At 51.3% G+C, this 24,188-nt stretch overlaps 1 protein-coding gene across 6 annotated transcripts; it reads right to left on the bottom strand.

Annotated features, from left to right (window-relative positions):
• Positions 1-883: 883 nt before the first annotated feature.
• Positions 884-24,183, bottom strand: HDAC8 (histone deacetylase 8). 6 transcript variants are annotated; one of them, XM_075435447.1, is made up of 12 exons: positions 24,058-24,183; positions 23,449-23,501; positions 21,982-22,060; positions 19,532-19,632; positions 16,848-16,960; positions 15,774-15,851; positions 15,249-15,357; positions 10,867-10,965; positions 8,353-8,525; positions 6,583-6,677; positions 4,908-5,013; positions 884-1,973 (listed from the first exon to the last, which is right to left on the bottom strand). In XM_075435447.1, the coding sequence occupies exons 1-12, from the start codon at positions 24,139-24,141 to the stop codon at positions 1,951-1,953; spliced, it is 1,113 nt and encodes a 370-aa protein (XP_075291562.1). In that variant the 5' UTR covers positions 24,142-24,183; the 3' UTR covers positions 884-1,950. The 6 variants fall into 6 exon arrangements, 5 of the variants coding, with proteins under 5 accessions (XP_075291562.1, XP_075291565.1, XP_075291561.1 ...); XM_075435446.1 differs by having other exon boundaries at positions 885-1,973; positions 19,491-19,632; positions 21,930-22,060; XM_075435450.1 differs by lacking the exon at positions 10,867-10,965 and having other exon boundaries at positions 884-2,307; positions 19,491-19,632; positions 21,930-22,060.
• Between the last annotated feature and the right edge of the window lie 5 nt (positions 24,184-24,188).

The following is a 24,188-nucleotide window of genomic DNA, read 5'->3' as shown; positions in this document are numbered from 1 at the left end:
CGGCCCCGCTCCCCGCTCGGCCCGGGCAGCCGCCGCCATCAGATTTATAGCGGTCCCAGTGCGGCCGGGCCGCGGGGAAAGGCGAAGCGGAGCGGGGCGGGCGGGCGGCCGGGGCGGGCTGGGAAGGATGGAACCGGGCGGGACGGCCCCGGGGGCAGTGCCGGCACCGCCTGGCCCTCCGGCCCCCGGCCGGACACCCGTGCCCCCCTCTTCCAGGCTGGGTGCCTTCGTGTCCTCCTTGTTCAGGCTGGGTGTCGCCATGTCACCCGATCCAGTACCTCCCACTCTTCCTCATCCAGCCTGAATTCTGCCCCCACCCACCTCCCCGCCACGTTCTCCCACCTGCCTCCCAACCTCTTGGGTGGGAACCCCCATGTGCCCCCCCATCAAGGCTGGGACCCCCCATGCCTCTCCCTGGTGCAGGCTGGGACACACTTGTAACACCTGTCCAGGGTGGGGAGAAAGAAGCGGGTTCAGTTGGTGCCAAGGCTGGCGAGGGTGATGCAGACTGTTGCCCCCCAGCCAGCTGGAAGGAGACTTGGGTGCGAGGGGACCTGCTGAGGGGGCACTGGGGGTACCCCCAAGGCTTTGTCCCACCTTTTGCACTTTTCTTGCTTTGCACCAAGCTGAGCTCCAGTTGTCTCTCCACATTCAGGGATGTGGATGGAGACAGCAGAGGGGGTGCTTTGCCCCATGCCTCAGTTTCCCCAGTAGTCACTGGGGGACATGTGGGTAAGCATGGAGGGGGTCAGGAGTCACTCCGTGAGGACATGGGAGCCACCTCCAGCTGAACTCCCTCCATGCTGGATTTCCTGTTGTTTGGACCAGCAGTGAAAAACAAGACATCAAAACAAAGCCAGGCCAGGCTAGGAGTCCCTTCATCTTGCTATTTATTCCAGCGTAATCTAATTAAAGCAACAGGAAATATGCTTTCTCACAGCAACTGGACATCTTTAAAAAGAAACAGCACAAATAAAAACTCCACAGGGCAGGTGAAGGAGGGGGCAAGGGCAGCAGAGGCCAGGCTCCATGGCCGGAGGCACCGGGAGGGATCTGCCCCAGCAATCTGTGTACCTGCCCCCTTGCTGAGATGCTGAGTGGCAGCTCTCACAGAGCACTGGGGCACGTGGAGGTTCATCTGAGATCTCCCGGAACAGGAGCTGCCACCCTGCCATTCATCTCCCTCAACACTCTGGAGAGCAGTGCTCAGGTCTGGCCCCTCTGCACAGCATTTCAGGAGCCCACCCATTGCTGTGGGGGGTGGTCTGTACTGCCTTAAGCGATGGGGCTGGAAGGGACGGTCACAAATGCAACCGCAGATCTTTGCTTTCCAGCATGGTCTAGACCTCTGCTGAACGCATGAAGTGCTGTGGAAAAGCACACTGGCAGGGCAGGGTGGGCGCAGGAAGAAAGGAAAGCGCTGGAAGAGTATTTCAAATACTTTATTTTTTTAAAATTCCCAGTTAAAAACACAATGGCCATGCCTTTCTGTGGGTAAGAGGCACAGCCCCTGCCCCCAGCCCTGGCTGGCCCTTGGCACCATTCCTTGAGTGGGCAGCTCAGAGGCTGTGCTCCTGCCAGGAAGGCAATGCAGCCCTGGGCTACAGCTGGGGAAGGTCCACAGCTCTGGGCAGCCCCTCTCTTAAAAAACGTTTAAAATCAGTTGTGAGAATAAAGTTTGCGGTGTTAAAAGAGGAAAGAGAAGGGAGCAAGGGAGGCTCTGCTGGCACTGGAAGGCTGTGGCTGAAGGGCCCACACTCCTGCTTGGGGAGAGCCACAGTGCTTGTGGTGTGCAGTAGCGTTTCTTCTTTAAAGAGAAAAAAATCAACCAACCAATAGTATTTTCTTCCAAATTTCCCCCACAGCCATGAACTTCACCAGCTGCTCACATAAACATGCCATCTTCCCCACTGGAAACGCTCTTGCAGAAAGCTGAGCCTTCCTTCTCCGCTAAACAACATGCTTCATATTCCCTGCATAAAAGGAGGCAGAAAAAGGTAGTTCTACTGATATTTCAGCCTGATGGAGTGGCCTGGCCAGGGGCAGGAGTGCCACCCCTATGCCTGGCAGCGATGCAGGAATCCCAGCCTCAGCGCAGACCTGGTCCCCGCTGGCCCCTCACTCCCTTCGCAGATGCTGCTGCCCTCCTTGGAGCCAGACTTGGGGAACTACCAAAGGGAGACCCTGCCACTGCTTCTATTACAAGTTTCTCCTGCAGGCTGATCGCTGGTTTGGGATTCACGGGCCAGCACCAGAGGGGCACACACTCACTCCCTGCTGCCTTGTCCCTCCTCCGGGCTGGATGCGCTGCCAGGAGTGCACAGCATAGATCCCCCACTTCCAGCTCTGGAGCGATGCTGTTCCTCCTCCCCTCCTGGACAGGTCAAGGGGGATGTCCTCTCCTTAGGACTGGCCTGTGCTTAGGAATGGACACCTGTCCTGGGACAACACCCCAGGGCATCCATGGCCATCACATCTCCAACTTGCCTCCTACTCTGTTTCTAACACCAACACATCACAACATGCACACGGATTGAAAAGGGCTGCTGAGCCCCATCTTGCTGCACCCAGCTCCTCCTGGGGACAGGGAAAAGACAGATGGGCAAAAGCATTGAACAAAGGTGGCAGCAGCTGGCAGGGCTCACCCAGCTGCCTGTCCTGGACTCCAACAGCTTTCAGTCTTCTGCCTGGCTAGAGGACTGTTTCAGCTCCTGAGGAAATGCAGGGAGATCAGATGGGGAACCATCTTCCATTGACCTCAGGCAAGCCCTGGCCCTGCACACAGCTCTGAGCAAGGTGGCTCTGGATCTGCCCCAAGGGCTGATGGAGGGATACCAGTGCTGCAGGAGCCGGCCCCAAGGATGCTACACATGCTCCTGCCAAAGGAGGACCAGGGTCTCTCATTAGGCCTGAAATAACAAAGAGTACCTGGGGCTTTGTGGGACTCCAGGCAAAGCACTTGGCAACTGACCCTCAATTCTGGAGCAGCTAAGTGTGCTGGAGAGCCTGCAGGCTGGGCTGGCAGTCCCTGTCCTCTCTCTGCCACTTCCCCACCCACAATTTCCCATTAGACATGGTGGTTCACATACCAAGCAGATGATAAAGACTTTTACTGTGCGCCACGGGACTGGATGCTCCACACTCGCACTAACTGCTCTGCGTGGCAGCTGCAGCCATGGTTGCTGGAGCAAGAGAGGATGGAAAGCCCAGCAGCTGCCAACATAGCCAAGCAGGCAGCAAAACAGCACTGGGAGTCAACAGTCAAGAGCAGGAGCCACGGTTCTGCTGCTGCCAGTCTGTCCAGCAGCCTGCTCCATGCCCAGCAGGCCCGTTCACCGAGCACTGGCAGTGCCACAGCCCCCTGTGCGGCCCAGGATAGGGGCCGCAGTTCTGCCTTGCTTCATCCACCAGTGTTTCACTGCCAAGGGGGACAGACCCTCCTTGCTCCACTCACTTCTGCTGCTTCCAGCTCTCCCACTCTAAGTGCAGTGGAAAACTCACTGCAGGGAAAATCAGTCCTGGAAAGCACTGGGCTCTTGGACTAGCCTCTCTGTGGTGGCTGGGGAGGAAGGAACGGGGCTTTTCTCCACTCTCCCCTCTGCCACAGGCATGAGTTTTCATCACAGTGGATGGTGCAACAGAAAGAACACCATTATCCAGCACCTAAGCTTCCTGTTCTGTTTCAGCCACTCATGACACTGGCTGGGAAGCCTTTGGGTGCTCACCCACAGGTCTGGATCTGCATGGAAGGCATCCTGGCCACCACAAAGGAAAATGCAGAATGGCTTTGGACTAGTTGAGCACTGAGTGCAGGGCTGACCAAGCTTGGGGTCTCAGACCCCTTCTCAAGCAAACAAGCAGCCCATCTGGGGCACAGATCAAGCTCATGCCAGCTGGTCCCCAAGCACACATCTGGCTTCTTTGAGAGGTACTCTCAGGGAAGACAAAGATATCTGGGATCTATCTGCCTCCCTTCCTCCCCTACAAATCCATGGCTACTAAATCTTTTTCCTTCCACAAGCATGGAAGCTTTCCTAGGCACAAAACACACACTCCCATCAGATCCAGCACTTGCAGTGGCTGTGGCACTGCAGCTGCTTCAGGAATGTGCAGGGACATTACTAGCAGAGATAGAGATGGGATCATCCTACTCTACTCAGCACTTGTCAGCCTCACCTGAAGTACTGTGTCCAGTTCTGGTCCCCACAAATCAAAAAAGATATGGACAGACTGGAGAGGGTCCAAAGGAGGGCCACAAAGATTACCAAAGGGCTGGAGAACCTGCCCAGCGAGAAAGGCTGATGGAGTTGGATCTCTTCTCCCTGGAGAAGAGAATGCTTATGGGGACCTCATCACAGTTTTCCAGTACTCAAAGGGCAGCTACAGAGATGACAGATGCTCCTCTCTTCACAGTGAGCCACATGGAGAGAACAAGGGGCAATGGGTGCACCAGGAGAGGTTTCACCTCATTATAAGAGAGAAAATTTTTACAGTGAGAACAATCAATCATTGGAACAACCTCCCCAGGGACATGGCACAGTCCCCATTGCTAGAGGTTTTCAAGATGCGACTGGACAGGGTGCTAGATGTCTCATCTAGGCTCCCCTTCCCATGAAAGGCTGGACCAAAAGATCTCTGAAGTCCCTTACAACCTGGGCTGTTCTATGATTCCAACAAGGACAAGGCCCCATGCTCCTCTGCCCAGCCAGAGAGGCCATGGCAACTTTTGCTAACAGAGACCTACAGCTCTGAGCTGATGTGCTACTAACACTGAGAAATCCAGGTAAAGCAGGAGACAGATGACGTTGTACACAATGAGCAGTCAAATGAACGTGGTCCATCCTTCTAGTCAGCAAGAAAGACTCCCCCGTAAGCCGGAAGCAGGAGGGTTGGCTTGGACAACTCACCTTTGACAGAGTTCAGAATTTCTTGAATTCTCTGTGGCTCATTGCGGTCTGGTCTGCAGCTTGGTGTGATCTCCAGCACATAATCAGGACCATACTCTGTGAAGAACTGCAAGAAAGAGGAGAGGAGAGTCAGCAGAGAGGTCTCTGGCTGGCTAAGACTGGAGGGAGGGCTCCCCATGGGTACTTGTTTGTAAAAAGGCAAAAACATTTTCTCCGTCTGAGAGGCACAGAAGTGTTTCTGCAGTGTGTGTGCCCACCTGAAGTTTGCAACCGCTACCAACTCAAGGGGCTTGAGAAGCAGAGCTCAGTGGTGCAGCCAAAAGCAGTCTCCTGTCTATCCTAACACTTCATTTGTGAAAGCTGTTTACACTCATTTTACACATGGTTACCTGCAAACCTGATTTTTTAATGAACAAAATACAAGTGCTGCCAAAAGCAGTCTCCTGTCTATCCTAACACTTCATTTGTGAAAGCTGTTTACACTCATTTTACACATGGTTACCTGCAAACCTGATTTTTTAATGAACAAAATACAAGTGCTGCCTATTAGATATCATTCCTTTCAGCTCCCCACCCCACCTTGCAGAGCACTCCATTGATATGACTGTGAAACACCCAGAAGGAGAAAGATCAGTGTGCTTCAACGTTAATAATGTGTCTTTCCTGGCTGAGTGCTCCAATAGGGTGCAGCTGAGCCTGAATGAGAAAATCTGCAGCACGTGGGCTCTACAAGACAATGCAAAATTATCGCCAGCAGTTTTATTTCACAAGCATGCAGTGCTGAGCAAAGAAGCAGACAAACCAGGGTTAAAAATTCAGCAGTGAAATTGCAGTTGGTCCTGTTGCTACCTGTAGACAGCTTCACCCTATGGAGAGCTAGTCCAGACTTAAAGATATTGTTTCAAAGATAAACAAATTCACAGCATTATAGTCTTCCAAGCGATTAATGGTGAGCCATCCTCTGTGTAATTATCCGAGACTAGAGTTTATTGATGTCTGAGATCCCTTGCAAAAAGAACCAGTGTTGGAGACTGATTATAGAGAAGATTGATTGTGACTACAGAATAGAATAAAATCATAGAACTAGAACATAGACTCAATTGTGTGAATACAGGAGTGTTAAGAAACCATACGACCATGGAATGCTGCTCTCGATTGTCCCCTGTACAGCCCTTACTATGACTGGGTTAGAAACGATTTTCTAAGATGGATGAATTTTATGATCTCAAAATGGAGCAATAAACAATAAGGTCAACATGAAAATGGGACTAGCCACGGATGGAAAATCAAGAACTGTCTGCCAACTAAGAAGAAAAGAAGAACTGAGAAACTGATGCAAATTTCTAGGTGGATTTTGGTGCTTATGTAAGCATTATTGAAGGGCATGTAATGTGTGATGATTTTGTTTGGAGCTGCCACTCACTGAGGTGATGGCCCAACTCCGAGTTGTGAATAAAGCAATACCTAGTGTAACCCACTCGTGTGACAGTCAAATCTTTAACACGCAGACAACCTCAGGTCTCGGGAACAAATACCCACTATGCTGCTAGGACAGTGCATTATTGTTACAGGAGTGCCTCAACAAAACAGTACTGAGCAGCAAGGATGCCACTGGGATTAGGTAGAACGACTCGGCTCTCACGCAAGGAGATGGGAGGGTTTGTCAAAGCTTTACCTCATGATCGGGGATCTCGGAGGACAGTGTTCTCCCAAGGATGACCCCAGTCAAGTAGGTCCAGCAGCGAGCTGTGTTGGCAAGGTTGTAGCCTCCTGTTTCCAGCAAGAATTGTGATTTTGGAGGGGGAAGAGTGGGGAAAGGGAAGAGAGAGGGAGAGATTTTAGTGGAAGGAACAAATCGCGGAGGCAACATGTGCAGTTTACATGAACTCAGCTTATTTCACCCAAACAAGCTGCGCCCCAAAACGGCATTTTACATCTGCTGGCTACACAAGCCAAGGTCCAAACGACACTATGCAAGGGCAGACCTGCCAAACTGAACCCCAGTTACACCCAGCGTGGCACAGGCCAAGCTCCTCCAGCCACTGTCTCAGACCCAGCACAAGCCTCCGGCCTCAGGCACTAGGCTCTCTACTGGCAACAACAAGGGATGTTCAAAGGTAACAGGGAGACAAATGCAAGGGCAGCAGTGGAGATGAGGGACTCCTGCTTTTTAGTGCCAGCCTTCAACCCATAAAGCATAATACATATGCCCAGCCATTTGCTGGTGAGCTCTTCAGCACTGAGATATTTGAGAGGACAAATAAGAAGCTTATTAGTACAACTTGCAACTGCTTTACAAGTAAATGAGGTTTCACAATCAGTATGGTAATGGTCACCTCCGTAATACTGGTACATGAGCCCACCAGGAGAAGTGTTAGCTGAAAGCAATCCTGCAAGAGACTCGGAAGGTATTTCCAGCAAAGACGACTCCAACAGTAAGAGCGAAAACCACTTTGAAAAGAAGACCATATTTTTCAGTGTTCCTTTCTCTTTGGGTTGTTTGGTGGTTTTTTTGTGTGTGGGAGGGTTTTTTTGTCGTTCCCCCACCCCAGTATTGACTCCTCCCCCAATTTCCACTTCAAATGCTTCCACAAGTTGCAGTGGAGAAGTGACAAACAGTTGTCCCTCATTTTTTGACAAACATTTTGGGGTTTCTTTTTGCCTGAAAGGTGCCATCCCCAGCACACCCATAGACATGCCACAGCAGGATTGAACACTCATAACCTTTCCAAAAGAAACTGCATTAGGCACATCAAATTTTACGCTTAACATGCGATACCTGACCTCTCACATCTCAAAAAGGACACAGCTAGAGCTCATATGGCTCCAGGCACAGAGCTGGGGGACTCTTCCTAGCACGCAGTGGCTTTTGTTGTTCTGAAATGCTCTGTTGCATAAAGCCTGTGCTGTGCTTTTCTCGATGGACAAGCAGCTGGGTATGCAGCATGGCAGAGCTAAGTCAACCTTAGCTTTTGCTGGGTATCAGAGCCCTGCTGTACTGTGCAGACAGACAGTCCTTTTCCCAAGTCCCTGCTTGAATCCAAACGGAATTATTAATTACCAGATGCCCAAGGCAGGTTTGGGAACACAGTGCTCACTTTTAAAGAGAAGCACTGAAGGGCTGATCTGCAGAGATGGGAATCTGAGGTGCCATTGAGAAGCTAGGGTCAGTTCATCACGGTTAACAGCCTCTGCTCTTCTCTGGAGGAGCCAAGCAGCCTTTAACTCAAGATCTTAGGGTCAGAGTTAAGACTTGCATCTGTTAGCATCAAGGATTTCAGGTCTGTGTGAAAACAGTACTGCACTAGAGTGCCCTCCTGATGCTGCCCAGCAGACACCCTGCTGAACTCCAGTCAGTGCCGAGCCCAAGGGCACACACTTGAGGAAGGGGTCACAGGAGGACAAACCCGTTTCCTTGTGAACAGCAGGATGGCCGTGCACTCACCTCCTCCCAGGATGAGAGTTGCTAGCTGCCACTGCAGGACGTACTTCAGGCATTTGCCTACTCCCTCAGGCGTCATGTTGAAAGAGCACATGGGATCTCCAGCAATGGTGTCTGCCCCCAGCTGCAGTACAACCGCGTCCGGGTTGAACGCGGCATACACCTCCTTCAGCACGCTATGGGAAGAAGTGGGAGGAGTTACTGCAGACACAGCTCAGAGGGATGCTGGTGGCAAAGCCCTGGTCCCCCAGATCTACTGATGCCTCTCAAGGCTTCTGCCTTTTCTGCTCCCACCCCCTTCATACCAGTTATACTCTCTCTGCTCCCAGTTGGCCTTCTGCCTCCGCTACTCTCCTGCAGTAAGTTTAGCTCTCAACATGCTCACCACAAGGCTGATGAAGGCAAAAGCATCACTGAGAACGCAGGGGAGGGGGATCTAGTCCTAATCAGCTTAGTAGTAGCACCAAGCCACGCATTTACACCGGCTGCCCGGAGTGGAAGGGCTGCAAGCCAAATCGAGGGGCTTTTCTCCCCTGTAAAAGTCACAGTTAAAAGCATGGTCTGGCAAAATAACAATCCTAAACTCTCAGACACTTCCCACCAGGACAGAACGAACAGAGGAAGGGTCTGTCTAGGTTCTCACCCTCCCCTCTCCCATATGGCTCTTGAGGCAGAAATACATTTCCCCCTGGCTCTAGTGGCTGCTGGGGTGCAGGGCCCGTGTCCTGGAGACAGTTTATTAGAAGTATTCTCTCTTGCAGCAGACAACTGGGCGTGTCAGACACCTAGCTTTGCTCCAGGACATTTTTAGTATTACAAACACCACAAAGGGAATAATCCCACTGACTGGAAAGGGGGAAACATAACCTCCATTTTTAAAAAGGGAAAAAAAGAAGACCTGGGGAACTACAGGCCAGTAAGTCTCACCTCTGTGTGCAGCAAGATCATGGAGCAGATCCTCCTGCAAATGATGCTAAGGCACATGGAAAATACGGAGGTGACTGGTGACAGCCAACATGGTTTCACTAAGGCCAAATCGTGCCTGACCAATGTGGTGGCCTTCTACAACGGAGCTGGTAGAGAAGGGAAAAGCAACTAACTTCATCTACCTGGACTTCTGCAAAGCATTTGACACTGTCCCACACGACATCCTTGTTTCTAAATTGGAGAGACATGGATTTGATGGATGGACCACTCAAAGTACAAGGAATTAGCTGGATGTTCACACTCAAGAAATCGCGGTCAACGGCTTGATGTCCAAATGGAGACCAGTGACAAGTGGTATTCCTCAGGGGTCAGTATTGGGACCAGCACTGTTTAACACCTTTGCTGGCAACATGAACAGTGGGACTGAGTGCACCCTCAGCAAGTTTGCCAATGACACCAAGCTGTGTCGTGTGGTTGACATGTTGGAGGGAAGGGATGCCATCTGGAGGGAACACTGATAGTGTTGCAAGGTAGGCCTGTGTGAACCTCACGAAATTCAACAAGGCTAAGTGCAAGGTCCTGCACGTTGCTCGGAGCAACCCCAAGCACAAATACAGGCTGGGTGGAGAATGGACTGAGAGAAAACCTGAGGAGAAGGACTTGGGGGCGTTGGTTGAAAAAAAACTCAATGTGAGCTCACAATGTGTGCTCCCAGCCCAGAAGGCCAACCGTGTCCTGGGCTGCATCAAAAGAAGTGTGGGCAGCAGGGCAAGGGATGTGATTCTGCTCCTCTGCTCCGCTCTGGTGAGACCCCCCCCCGGGAGTCCTGCGTCCAGCTCTGGAGCCCTCAGCACAGGAAGGACATGGACCTGTTGGAGCAGGGCCAGAGCAGGCCACAGTAATGACATGAGAGCTGGAACCCTTCTGCTGTGAGGAAAGGCTGAGAGAGTTGGGGCTGTTCAGCCTACAGAAGAAAAGGCTTCAGGGAGACCTTCTTGCAGCTTTCCAGTACATGAAGCTGCCCTACATGAAAGCTGGGGCGGGACTTTTTACAAGGGCATGTAGGGATAGGATCAGGGGCAATGACCTTAAACTAAACAAGGGTAGACTTAGACTGGATATAAGAAAGAAATTCTTCACTGTGAGGGTGGGTGAGGCACTGGAACAGGATGCCCAGAGAAGCTGCGGATGCCCCATCCCTGGAGCGTTCAAGGCCAGGTTCAATGGGGCTTTGAGCAACCTGATCTAGTGGAAGGTGTCCCTGCCCATGGCAGGGGGGCTGGAAATAGATGATCTTTAAGGTCCCATCCAACCCAAACCATTCCATGATTCTATGTATAATCCTGTTCCCAGCACTGTGCTCCAAATCCCAAAATACAAGGCAAATAATGGTGAAAAACATGTTCCTTTCACATGTTTTTATTTTGCTACACTAGAAGCAGATGTGATCCCTGGAATAAATGCTTTTGCCTTGGTTAAAAGAACCTAAGCATTGCCTGCTTTTATTTGACATGAAACTAGAAACCACTGCAGCACCAAACCAGAGAGCTGCTTCTCTGTGACAAAAAGCTTGCATTTACCAGTACTCACCCCAAGAAACTTACACAGTCACTGCATCCAGACAAGAAATCCCACTGAGCTGGGTGCCGTCTGCCAAGGCCAATGCCTTCAGGGCTGAGGTCATCAGCTCTACAAGCACCACAAATTCACTACTGAAATACAGGTACTGCTGGCAAAAAACTTGACTAGTGATAAGAAAAACTCTAGAAAAAACCTCCCACCCCCCAAGACCAAATATGTGAGCCTGCAGGAAAACAGGATTTCCATTCAGTATGCGTATTCACCCCAGGTATGGCAGCACAGCCTGAACATGCCAAGAGCCTGGCCCCAGCACCCCAGGTACGCAGCAGGGCCAGGTAGCTGACAGCTACTCACTCCACACCACTCACGTTTTGACAGCTAGCAGGCCATCTTGTCCACACAGTCCCACCAAGCTAGGCAAACTGAGGCAGATGGCGAAAAACACAGTGCCAAGGAAAGAGCGATCAAATTAGCATGAACTTCCTTCTTGAAGTGGACCCAAAGTCAGCCTCGCTTCTGCAGATGTCAAGGACAGGATGGACAAGAGGGGCTTCCACCTCTATCCAAGGCCTACATTGTACTACCCTTCCCTGAAGTAAGGAGGACTGAACTGGCTTTCTTCAAACACTGTACAGCTTCTTGACACTGCTGCTGGTGAGGGCTTTTGTTGCCTGCACTCAGCCCTTTGCAAGCACATCTACATCCTGTGAGCTGTCTCTGGGGCCTTCTTCCCCCATCTCCCTTGGACACGTTTCTCCACTTTTGGTAGACTGGCAGCCAACACTGCCCAGTTCAAACAGCTCACTTTTTCCCTAGGAAGCTTCACATTCATGGATCCACCAAAAATGGGCAGATGGATGAGAAATAACATTGATAGAGGAAGGTTTATCTCTCGCTAGCAAAGACTGGGGGTCCCTTGCCTCCTCACCGACCTCATTCTGCAAGGACAGCCACTTCCACCAAAACACAATCACTATCACGAGTCCTTCTACTATTTCCCCAATGAAACTCACCTCATGCCAAGGCTCCCTACTATTTCTCAGCAAGGTCTCCCAGCGAGGACAGACAAGAGTCTTTTAGCCCATCCCTGCAGGTTTTCGCTGGCTGCATGAGGAGTTTTAAACAAAATTCATGCTCCCAGGGCTTTTCTTTTCCAAACCACATTGCAGACATTACCTAAATGACAAACATCTTGACACAACAGCATTTGTCTGTAGCTGCTGTGATCTGTGTTAATGTATAAGGGTAACTTCACCCCCTTCTTGCCCCATGCCGTGCTCAGGAACAGAGTAATTCTTTCTGGTGTTTTAGGAAATCAGCAAAAGGTCTGCTCTGCAGTCTCAGCCCCATCCAGATGTTGACAGTCTCTCACACGCATGCAGGCTACAAGCTTGAGCTGATGATAAAGCCAAACTGACCACACAGCAGCAGGTAAGTCCCTTCCACCCATTCTTTCCAGCCTCTTCCTTTTGCTTATGATGGAGCCGCTCTGATCCCACCGTGCGCAGTTGCAGAGAGCCGAACTAGTAGAAAGTTGCTTAGTAGGGTTACTTTTCTGCTAGGGTAACTCCCTGAACTGGTTCATGGCAAGGATAAGAGGGGAAAGGAGTGGGCAGCCAAGGATGAGGCAGTGGGAACAGGACTCTTCTCCCCATCTGGCAGCATCCCTCAGGTAGACCAGCTCAGTCATGCTGTCAGAGCTCCAAGCCTGTCTGGGAACTCCCGATACACCTCCCTGCAACAGCAGGCTAATCCCAGCTAGAAAACTGACTTTGCATGAAGATGCATCATGAGCTTGGCAAAGATCTCTCACTGCCTCACAGCTGCGGGCGCAGGAACCTCTGACCTGTGACAGCTGGCTCCAGTGGGATGGTACCCCCACCACTGTGGTCAGGGCATGGTGGGGCCAGCGAGGACCATGCAGTATGGGCTTTGCACTGATTTGGCACATGTGCAAAGGGGATGTTCTGCCCCCTTTCTGTTCCTGAACTAACAAACAAGTTCAAGGAAGTCTCATGAGCAACATCGGGCCACGAAGACATGGTCACCCCAGCAAAGCCCTGTCTGGCCCTGGCAGAGCTGCACTGCTTGCCCTTGCAGCAGAGATGAACAGACATTGCCTGTTTTCAGACTTCTCCAAGCTCTTTTTTCCAGTGGTATTCAATCCACTGCCAGCCCCCGAAGGAAGCGGCTGACAGAGAAGTCACCTTTTGTTTCCCCCTGAATGGTCAGAAGAACAGCTAGAACAGTCAGTGGCTAACAGGCAGGATGCAAGAGAACAGGCTTCTGCAACTGCTCAAGCAAACCCAGAACAGCAGTAAAAATTTCAAGCCCCAGTGAAATTGCCACTGGAAGAGGACCAGTGCCACACTACACTTCCTCCCATCGGTGTCAGGAGATGACCAGCAACTAGTTTTCTAGGCAAAAATTTCTAAGTTTACTTTTCTGCATTTCAAATGTTTCTCACATACTGCATTGTTTTTAGTCTTCAAAAGGCTAATATTTAAACTCCACGAAAAGTTACTGACATCTTATCAGAACCAGTTTTGTTCATTAATTTGGGCAGCTTTGGAAGGTGCTCAATCAAATCAGCTATTCTGGATGCTTACAATTAGCCAGACCCATCACGACTTTCTCTTTTGATGGAGAGACAACGCGAGCAGGCAGGCTCCCAGAGGGATCTTAGTGGGAACATGCCTTAGATGCATTTATGCACAAGCAGAGGACGCCACAGAAACTCACAGCATCCAGCTCTGACGCTGTCATCCTCACAGCAGCTCAGAAACTTCCCATCCCTGGCTGTCTTTACGTTCAAAATTTTAAAGACATCACATTTTCCACAAAATAAATAATGCCACACTTTGTCCACCCTTTCCATGCAGCAGCTATTAGTAACAATGTACTTTAATTGGAGCCTGTGTCATTCAGCTTCCAGAAACAAGTGGCAATTATCCATGTGCCACAATACCTTGAAAGCTGGACAGGAGTTTATCTTGTAGAACAAAAGCAATCAAACACAAGCACTGTAATTTATAGAAAGGCAAGTTCAAAGTGCACATGCTCCGAGACGCCAAGAGCAAACTTCCTCCCTGTTCATTTATATCACTGTGCTGCAGATCAGCCTCCACTGAGACTGGGAGGCAGTTGTCCCCGGTACTGAGGGAGGTGAGACTGTTTTGCACAGCATCTTCCTGGCTTTCCACCCTGGGAACGCCTGATCTGGCAGTGCCTCGGCAAGGAGCAGAGGGCTGCCAAGAAGCAGGTCTCCTCTAACCAGTGGGAGACACAGGAGCAGAATACAAGGAAAGGCTCAGCACAGGGTGTAGTCAGCCTACAGAAACCCATGTCGGAGGGAGTCACACGCTCCAATCCCACCATGGGTTTGTGAGGCACAGGCAATCATCCCTAGACAGCAGCCAGATGAGACACCCACAGTCATGCACATGACTGTCTCCCAGCCAGGACAGAACTCTTCCTCTTTGCCCATGAGACCTCACAATTTCTTTGTAGATGCTTTGGTTATATGCAGCTTGGAACCTATGGTAGGCTTTGACATACTTCAGTTGGGAACGCAGGCAACAGGCTACTCCTGACTGGGCTCCTAACCCCTGCTCAGACCCTAAACCTGCCCTGCCTTTTGAAAACATGTTCCCCAGCAGGAAGAGGGCTGTGCTACCACCAGCAGTGACAAGCATCAACAAGCTAGCAGGAGGCACGGCCACAGCATGACTGCACTAACGGGCTACAAGTCCGCAGAGGTTTCAGCCCTCAGCTTTTAGAGCTGAGAGGTGGTTGTGCTACTGTGTCCTGCAGCCCTGCACTGAGGCTCCTCTCCCCTTGAAAAGAACAAGCCCCACAGCCCAGGTTTTGACACGGGCAACAGCTTGTGAGGTCCGTCATTAACTGAGTGACAGAGGACCCTGCTGGGAGGCAGCTCAGTCACTGGCAGATGTCCAGCCTTCAGCCTTTCATTCTTCCAGCATAGACGAAAGGTGCTTGGAAAACACTATTAGCTCAGCCCCAAGCATATCTCCCACAGATGGTCAGGGTTCAGAGCATTTATTTAAAGAAAAAGCACCTAGCCGTAAGTCCACAGCTAAAAAGTACTTGTCCCTTCTCAGTCTTGCCTTAAACACATCAGGCTGACCTGTGGCAAAGAGACCCTCCAGCCACCCACAAATGCCTCTGTATATTCAGTTTGCCTAAGGATTCAGACAAGACCTCTGAGACCTCTTAAGGTCCGTGTTTGTTGTAATCAAAAACTGTTAACAGGGGAAGGGGAAAGCCTTAAGGAAAGGCTGTAATTAAAAATAGTAAATAAAAAAAATCCTTGCAGTCTCTGTTCTCTAAAATCCCATCCAAGTAAAGTGTATCAGAGCAAGAGGGCTTACGTTTCACAGATCTGGTAATATTTCTCATCCTGAATGCCATCTTGTATAGGTACATTCACACTGTAATAGCGACCTTTACCCAGGCCTACATCCGTCACATCGCCAGTGCCTGAAAAGCAGAAACACCCCATGGTTAATTATGAGGGAAAGGTGATCAGCAGCAAGAGAAATGTGTGGGATGTCTCAGATGAGAGCAGAGAGCCAGGACCTTTGGCATGCTTATGGAGAAGTCCACTTGCCACCACCAATAAAGGAGGGGTTGGACAGACCTGGTTCTTGCCCTCTGCCCAACTCTGTCATGCAGCTTTCAAGGGCTGCAGGTGGTCACCCACCTGCCCAGAGCTTAGCCACGACCAGAAAGAGGGAAATGCCAAACCTGTAGTTCTCCCCTCTTTCCTTCTCCTGGGCCAACAGCAGAGGCAGCAGGATACCTCTGCTGGACAGAAGGGATGGGACTTGCCTTTGCTGGGGCCTCGTCCGTGATGCATGAACCTAATTAGCACAAACCTCACAAGTTCAACTTGCCTGGGAAAAATCCTGGTGAAAACTTGTGCAGAGAAACAGTCATGACTTTCGAGGTGAAACTAAAGGCATCTTCAACTCCTACCAGAAAAGAGAAGGGGAAAAAAACTTTCATACATCATTCACATAAATGACAGTCTAAACACACAAATGAGCCACTCGATAACCACAGGGCAGCAAGCAGAGCACAAACAGAATGAACAAGGCAGAAAACCAGACATGGCTCAATAAATCCATCCTTAATCAGCAGAGACCCAAATTTAATCGCAGCAAAGGTCACAACCGAAATTAATTTCATGGGTCTCATGCTCATCAGTACTGAATGGATCTCAGTATCTCAGGTCAGTGCCCATGTTAGCAGCACTTGCCTGCAATGTTTGGCCTGCAAGGCTGGGGGAGGGACCCAAGCAGGGATGCCTTGACCAGAGCTTGGTTCTGATTAGAACAAGAGCTACTGGGCTCTCACTTTTTCTCAGTGCTGCTGTGTTTCACCACACCCTTTCTTTTTCTTAAAGGCATAATAAAATAGTGGTATTGGGGAAGGAAAAAGAAGCAACAGGAAATAGAAACCAAACGTGGGGTGAAAACAGAACAAAATGAAACGCACCATAAAATTTAGGAGAGCAGGAAATGTCAAATGGTGTTGAAATAACGTCCCTGAAGAAGAGAGCAGTTTCAGCAAGGTCAGCTCTGGCTTTAGACTGCTTCCCTCTTGCACTGTTGGCATTAAAAAATTAAACACCATCAGCAGCCGTTCTGCCGGAATGGCAGATGAGGGACTGTGGGAAGTCCTTGCTGCAGAGCCACTGGCAGAGGGGATTACTGGAACGGGAACATGCTGTTTGTTGCTTTAGGTACAAGACTGCTGCCCAGACCCTCAAGAGAGGTCTGATGAGCAGCACAAGGCAAATCCATAAAGCAGGACAAGGCAGAAATGGACTGAGGGAACCTGACTGCACTGAAAGGTGGCAAAGCCATGGCTGTTGCAGCAGTTAAAGTCCTACTGCCCCGACAGGCCTTCACTTCTCCCCCTGTGTCTGTGCAGCTGTGTTACTTGCAGCCTGCGCTGGGCCTTACCATCCCCATGATGCAAATCCAAATCGATATAAAGGACACGGCCAAATTTCTGACGGAGCCGCAGGATCCCCAAGACAGCGTCATTCAGGTAACAAAAGCCAGAAGCTTCATCTCTGTAAAAACAACGTCTGTGAGGTTGAATATCGCTAACACAGTCGCCACTCATCTTGATGTTGTCACCTTCACTTTGCAAGTCTCCACCTCACAGGAGCACAGTGGAGGATGAAGAGCCCAGCCAAGGCCCATCAGCGACCAAGGGGTGGGTCAGGAGCAGCTCAAAGCACAGCTGGCAAGCACAGAGAATATGACTGCTTGTGCCAACTGTTCTCAACCCTGGGCTTGCTGGTCGCTGGTAAAGCATCAGCTGGCTCTGCTGCAGAGAGGCCCTGACTCATGGGGGGCTTGGCAGGGTACCACTCACCATTTCACTGTCACACGAGTATAACGTTAGCTTTCTGCACCTGAGATATTTTACAGAAGTTCGGAGCCATTTGACTCAAACCCACTCTCTGCTGTCCCTCCTCTCCCCCTGCAGCAAGAGGACGGGCCCCTGGACAGTCCTGCTTGGCCATTTTCCTATGAGTGCTGGACAGGCACAGGCAGGCAGGCACTCCACCCCTGCCATCTGGGTCACAGCTCCCAGGGAGGTTCTGGCAGTCAAAGGCAGGTCCAAGGCAGTCACAACACTCTGCTGCTCTGTTCCAAAGTCTCATGGTATGAAGGTTAAGCCTCTCTCCAAAACAACACTCTCCCCTCCTCCCCAGGAAAATGCAAACAGGGATGCCCCACATGCAGTCTCTTACAATACAGCTCCTAGCCTCAGCCGGAAGAGAGCCCCAGCAGCTATACAGAGGACAGATGTTGCATGGAAAGATTTACCCCTGTTATTTATACGTCAGGGGGCAGCTTCCATATTGCTGGCATCAAAGGAACAAGACAGCTTCTTCATCCCTACTCCAGACTTGCTTCGAAGTCAAGTCCCCGTCACTACTTGGCACTAGCTGTAACACATGATCTCTTTCAAATCTGAGGCCAAGCAGAGCTGGACACCAGCTCAGACAGAAGTGGACTGCTGCAGCTCAAGGCCAGCACTTGGGATTCCCCCCCCCGATCCACACAGCAGAGCTCAGACTGTCACTGCTGGAAGGGAGGACAGGGCTGGGTCCAGAACCAGACTCAGCACCTTGCCCTCTGCCTCTACGGCATACCAATGAACTGGGACCTTCAAAAGCCCCAGGCGACAGTGGTTACCATTCCTGCCTTTATGACCTTGGAAAGTAACCAAGCCACAAGACAGCAGGTCTTTTTTGACAAAAGGACACGTATTTTGCTAGGACACAGGTTCTAGCACCAGGCATCTGCAGCTGGGTGTCAGTCTGTTGGACCTTCACACTGGACTGGCACCTACCACAACTGTTGTCTGCCCTGCAGCAGACCATGCCACCCCACTGGGCATGACTAGGAGGCTCCTCTGGGATCAGTAAGTATTAAATGCCTTTTTTAAACAGACTGCTTCCCAGAACAGTGCTGATAACAGTGTTGCTGCCACTGAGCCGTGGTAAGACTTACTGTGTTACAGGCATTTTATAAACCATTCAATCAAGATAAAAGAGAATAAAAGATTTTTAAAAAGCCATTCCTCCTGTGAAGAGCAAGAGGGCTCAGCTCAGCCAAACTAAACTCTCTCCTTCCTCAGCCACCCATACCTGAACCCTTATTCAGCAAAGTGCTGACCAGGAAAAGGGTCCCGATGAGACGCTGCCATCACTGAACTTTTCCCACCACTATCACACCTCCAGACTGTCTCTGCCAGGTCAGAAAAGTCACTGGAATAAGAAGAGAAACCTGTGCACTAATGTAAAGTTGTTAGGGTTAGACACACGGTTCATGCCGATTTCTGGGGCTCCCCAGGGAAACAAAATGGCACTGCAACGGCCAGTTTAGCCAGGGACAAGGAAGGGTGCTGTCTTGTCTGCATTTGCAGACAGGCCTCATGTTTTGACAGATGGGGCACAAAAGTTAAAATAAAACATACATCCATGGAAAACTGGAAAGCCATAGAAATAAATTATTTTACCACTACAGAATCACAGAACTCAGGGATGAATTTTTCACTTGCTCTCCTGTTGTTCTGGAAGATCGTTATTGACATTACAGCTCAGAGCAAACACCCACCCCCAGAGCACGTGGAAAACAAGAGGTCAGTCCTGCACTGTTTCAAACCTCTTATTAAGAAACAAAAAAAGCCACACAAAACAATTTGGACAACATGCTGCCACATTCCTATTCTCTTCCAAGTTGCAAGCAACACCAATCGTTTGCCTCTCCATAGCCCTTCTCTAGGGACTTTGCAAAATCAACTCTCACTTGAACTCCAGAGATAACCAAGTATCAACTGAATATATCTGCCCCAGACCTGCACTGCAGTCCATGATAGCACCAGCACTGGGCAGTCACCAGCCTACTCTCAGGCCTCTGTCATACACTCTGCTTCTTTCCTGTCTAGCTCCTGCCATCCCTCACATCTTGCTCTCTCTTCCAGCTGTATCGCCAGACCCTGAGGGTCTGTAGGGAAGCTGGGAGCTAGGAGGCCAGGTTCAGACACCAGGTGAGAAAACACAAGGGAAGAGACTGTGTTCTTACTTCTTTGCATGATGCCACCCTCCAGGCCAGTTAATTGCTACCTTGCACTTGCCGTCCAGCAAGCACTGGGCTGCGGTGATGGTGGCTCCTCCCACAGCTGCCGCATACTCAAAGATCCCTTCAGTAGCCGGACAGTCGTAACCTGTCGGTAAGAGTCCGTGTGTCAGACACAAGAGGCCGTTTCCTCTGGGGGAAGCACATTCTCTTTGTTTTGAGCCACCTCTCTTTAAACGCTGCTCTAACTTTCTGTTTCAGGCACAATGAAAAAGCCACGGCACAAAATCCTCACAACAGATATCAGAGTTGGACTCACACAGCAGATTTAGGGGGCTTAAGTAGGGAAAAAAAAAAAATGTATTGGGTTTGCGTGGCAAGGTTTTTGTAATGGGGGCAGGGGTACAGGGGTGGCTTCTGTAAGAAGACACCAGGAGTTGCCCCCATGTCAGACAGAGATGGCTCCAAGACATATCTGCCGCTGACCAAGGCTGAGCCCATCAGGAATGCTCGTGGAGCCTCTGTGGTAACATACTGAAGAAAGGATAAAAAATGCTGCGCAGCAGCCAGAGAAAGGAGCGAGAACATGTGAGAGAAGTAGCTCTGCAAACCCCAAGGTCAATGCAGAAGGAGGGCAGGAGGTGCTCCAGGTGACAAAGCAGCGGTTCCCCTGCTGCACGTGGAGCAGACCATGGTGAGGCAGGCTGTCCCTGCAGCCGTGGGGGCCTATGGGGGAGCAGATCCCCACGTGCAGCTCGGGGATGACCCCACACCAGAGCAGGGGGCTGCCCGGAGGAGGCTGTGACCCCATGTGGAGCAGTCTCCTGGCAGGACCTGTGGACCCCTGGAGAGAGGAGCCAATGCCGGAGCAGGTTTGCTGGCAGGACTTGTGACCCCACGGGGGGACCCACGATGGAACAGTCTGTTGCTGAAGGGCTGCACCCCATGGAAGGGACCCATGCTGGAGCAGCTCATGAAGAACTGCAGCCTGTGGGAAGGACTCACGTTGGAGAAGTTTGTGGAGGACTGTCTCCTGTGGGAGGGACTCCACGCTGGAGCAGAAGGGTGTGAAGAGGAAGGAGCAGCAGAGACAACACGTGATGAACTGACCGCAGCCCCCATTCCCCATCCCCTTGCACTACTCAGGGGTGAGGTAGGCAGAAGAGCTGGGAGTGAAGTTGAGTCCAGGAAGGTGGGTGGATGAGGGGAAGGTGATTTTAGCTCTGGTTTCAATTCTCACTATCTTACTCTGTTATTAATTGGCAATAAACTGAATCAATTTCCCCAAGTCAAGTGTTTTGCCCATGACAGTAACTGGTAAGTGATCTCCTTGTCCTTATCTCGGCCCATGATCTTTTCCATCGTATTTTCTCCTCTACCCTACTGAGGCGGGGGAGAGACCGAGCATGTTGGTGGGCACCTGACAGCCAGTCAAGGTTAACCCACCACAAAAATCAACTATCCAAATGCTTTCTTGCACTCAGATCATTCACAGATGGGTCTTGAACCAACTTGTGATCAGTGTTCCTGGCTAGCCTGACCTACTGGTCCCTCATACCAATCTTGCAGAAACACTCTTACTTCTCTGGTTGCTCTACCAGTAAAGCCCTGACACGGTCACTGATGTATCTACCCCCTAAAAACAGACATCCACAAAGGAGACAGGCCTAGGGATGCTGCAGGTCTATAGCTAGGTCTATACCTATTCCTAATAATATACCTAATAGGTCTATACCTATTCCTACAGCAGCCTCCCTGGAACTGTTACCCAGCAAGGCATGACCCCAGAGCTGCTCCTCTGCTTGCAGACAGATCACCTTCAGAAATGTAAACGGCAGATCTAGGGGAGACTCATGAGAACAGCACAGAATCTGCACCACTGCTTCAGTGTGGGGTCACTCCTCCTGATTCTGAGGCTAAGACAGTACCCACAGCTACCTTGCCTCCTTTAACTACTGCGCTGCTCAGGTTAAGTCTAAGCAGGCAAGAGCCCTCTGCTCAAGATGTAAGTAAAGTCACCAGGCAAACAGCAGCTGCTCTGGTCTCTGGCTGTAGCTTCAGGCCGCTGTTCACACATGCCCTCCACCACAGCAGGCTTGCGGCAGCTGTCTCAGCTCTGTTCCAAGTGCAGCATGTCAGGGCCTTCTGTCCTGTCTGAGACCCTGAAAGCAGCAGCAAAAGGCACTGACTCCAGTATGCAAGGAACAGGCTGAGCTCACAGCAGCGTGAGGCTGACAGTACCCTCTGTGGGCAACAGTGAAAACGCCAGCCTGACAGGTGACCGCTGGCTGATGGGGTTCAGCAGCACCCCAGCAAAGAGTGTTTCCCTCTGCAAACAGCCCAGCAGCCCACCTGAGCTCACCCCTCTGTCTAACCTCAGCTCCAGCAAAAAGCATCCTGGACCTGATACTCAGTTAATCTCTCACTGAAGATACACATCCTTACCCAGTCCATACTCCACGGACTCCGGATGGTCATCATCCCCCTCCTCACTGACCTTCTGCAGGTGCTGCAAGTAGGCATCTGTGTGGAAGCTCGCCATCTCCTCCATGGAGGCCACTTTTGGCTTGACTATCCTAGGCAGAGACGAGGAAGGGAGCATGTCAGGACAAGGGACTCTAGGCATTCCAGCCGAACCCTGGCTTTAACCTCCTCTAGACTAGGAGACTTCTTTTGGAAGTTACTGTTGAGAAAGCAAACAAAACCCCCTACTCCTCTCGTACCGGACTGTCACTTTCAGTGAGAAAGCCACTCAGCTGAGCTGCAGTAGGCCTTTCCCTCAGCTTGGCACTGTTTGTTGTGCCATCCCCAAGTAGGAACATCTGTAGGTGCTGCCTGCATTAACCTTTCCACTTTGCTTCAAGGTTTTTTCCCTTTCCTGCGTGTTCTCCCAGTTTGAGCAATCTCCAGCAGATCCAACACTCTGGTTACACACAGAGGAGCGAAAATGTCCAGGCCCAGCCCAGTGCTGTGGCAGGACACCAGCCCACTGGGGCAAGAGCTGAGCAGCACCTCTTGCATGCTCTTAACTATGCCTACATCGAAAGCAGAGACCGTCTCTGTCCTAAGCAACACACATATGACCTTTCCCAGGTTTGGGTGCTTTGCAATCTGCTTAAACAAATCTTGAGACACTTTGAAGCCCTCTCCAAACCTCATACTCTGGGGTGCATGCCAGCAATGCAGTACAGCCCTGTTGCTACTGGAAGAATGTGAGAAGATCCCAGCTCGCCCAGGTGCCAGGAAATTCTCACCCCATGCTAGGGTGAACAGCCCTTTAGGTCTGCCTTTGTAATGGTACCTGCAGCCATTTCCCAAGCACACTCTACCAAAATGATCAGAGAGAAAAAAAACCTTTAAAAGAAAAGTCCCAATGGGCCTTTCTGGCCCTGCTGAACTACAGCATAGGATTTTTTAAAGATTTTATGAGATGCTACCTAAGAGAGACCGAGCTAAGCCTTTTTTTCCCCTTTGTATCCGCCAATGTCAAGAGCCTAAAGGGGCAGGAGGGTTCTCACTCTTCTGCCTCAGATCTCACCTTGTCTTCTCTCCCGAACAACACCAAGACCTCGCAAAAAGTCTCCCACATTAATCACAACACAGCAAAACAACACGGTCCCTCTCAGCTTCAGCACTGGCCAGTGGATTCAGGGCAGTGCCAACAAGGATGGTTCTAAGCCACCACTTCTGCTCAAAGCCACGAGAGCAGCAGGAGACAGTGTGCTCTACGGAGAAAGCACAAGGCAATCTGTACTCCATCAGACCAGTAAGAGTAACCATAAATTACACTCTTGTCCATTTAGCAAAACAAGCAGACCTTCCTTAGATCCTAGAAATACACACTGTGCGGGCTCCTATAATCATGCTGCCAGTAGCAATAGTATAAGACCTGCAGTTGCTCAGTATCTTCCAAACTTCAGCAGAGAAAAAAAATATTCTCTTTGCAGAAAACAGGAGCACTTACTTCATCTGGTCAAGTAGGGAATACGCTTCAATCAACGAATGTACCATGCTGGCCTAAAACCAAGAAAAATTAGACCATGAGAGCAGCTCTAGCATAGAAGACAGAAGCACAGCAACCAAGGGCGACATGACTCGCAGAGAAGGTGTAACTGTGACTTCTCCCGGCAGCACAGCCAAGCTGGCAGCAGCCTGAGCTGGGACCCTGGGCAGGCTGTCCTCACAGAGGCTGTGCCGCACGGCGGGGTGTGAGCGCGGGCACTTCCCGCTGCGTCGGGAAAAGGCACAGCAGCGCACGGCTTGTCGGCGAGGGGGGTACTTCCGCGTCCCCGCCCCCCCGCTCCCCCCTGCCAGAGGCGGCGTGCGGGGAGACAGGCTCTCCCCCTGCCCCGCACTCTCCTGCCCCGCTGCCCCTCAACGCCGCCCGCCCCTTCCCGCAAGCTCCCCGCACCCTCCCGCTGCCCCAGGTGCCGGCAGCCTCCCCGGGGCCCACTCCGCTCCCAGGCCTCACCGCTGCTCTCCCAACGCCCCCGCGCCGGGGACCCACGGGGCCCGGTAACCCCCCCACACCCCCCGCCCGCAGGCCCCGCCACCCCCCCGGCGCGGCGCTGACCCGCTTGGGCACTTTGCAGAGGGAGTCGCACAGGGCCACGTACTCCGGGCTGTACACGTAGACCGGCGGCAGAGGCCCCGCCATCAGGGCCGCCACGCCGGGACGGGCTCTGCCCCCGCGCCGGGTAGTTC

This window comes from Opisthocomus hoazin, chromosome 14 (genome assembly GCF_030867145.1).
Source record: "Opisthocomus hoazin isolate bOpiHoa1 chromosome 14, bOpiHoa1.hap1, whole genome shotgun sequence".
Classification (NCBI taxonomy): Eukaryota; Metazoa; Chordata; class Aves; order Opisthocomiformes; family Opisthocomidae; genus Opisthocomus; species Opisthocomus hoazin.
The sequence above is the reverse complement of the archived record's forward strand: the minus strand, read 5'-3'. Positions and strand labels throughout refer to the sequence as shown.

Excerpts from the sequence above, each read along its gene's own strand:
- HDAC8 (XM_075435450.1), bottom strand. The coding sequence starts at position 24,141 with ATGGCGGGGCCTCTGCCGCCGGTCTACGTGTACAGCCCGGAGTACGTG. Across the intron at positions 23,502-24,057 it reads TCTGCAAAGTGCCCAAGCGG|GCCAGCATGGTACATTCGTT; the intron begins GTCAGCGCCGCG and ends TCTTGGTTTTAG. Across the intron at positions 19,633-21,929 it reads GTCCGTGGAGTATGGACTGG|GTTACGACTGTCCGGCTACT; the intron begins GTAAGGATGTGT and ends TCTTACCGACAG.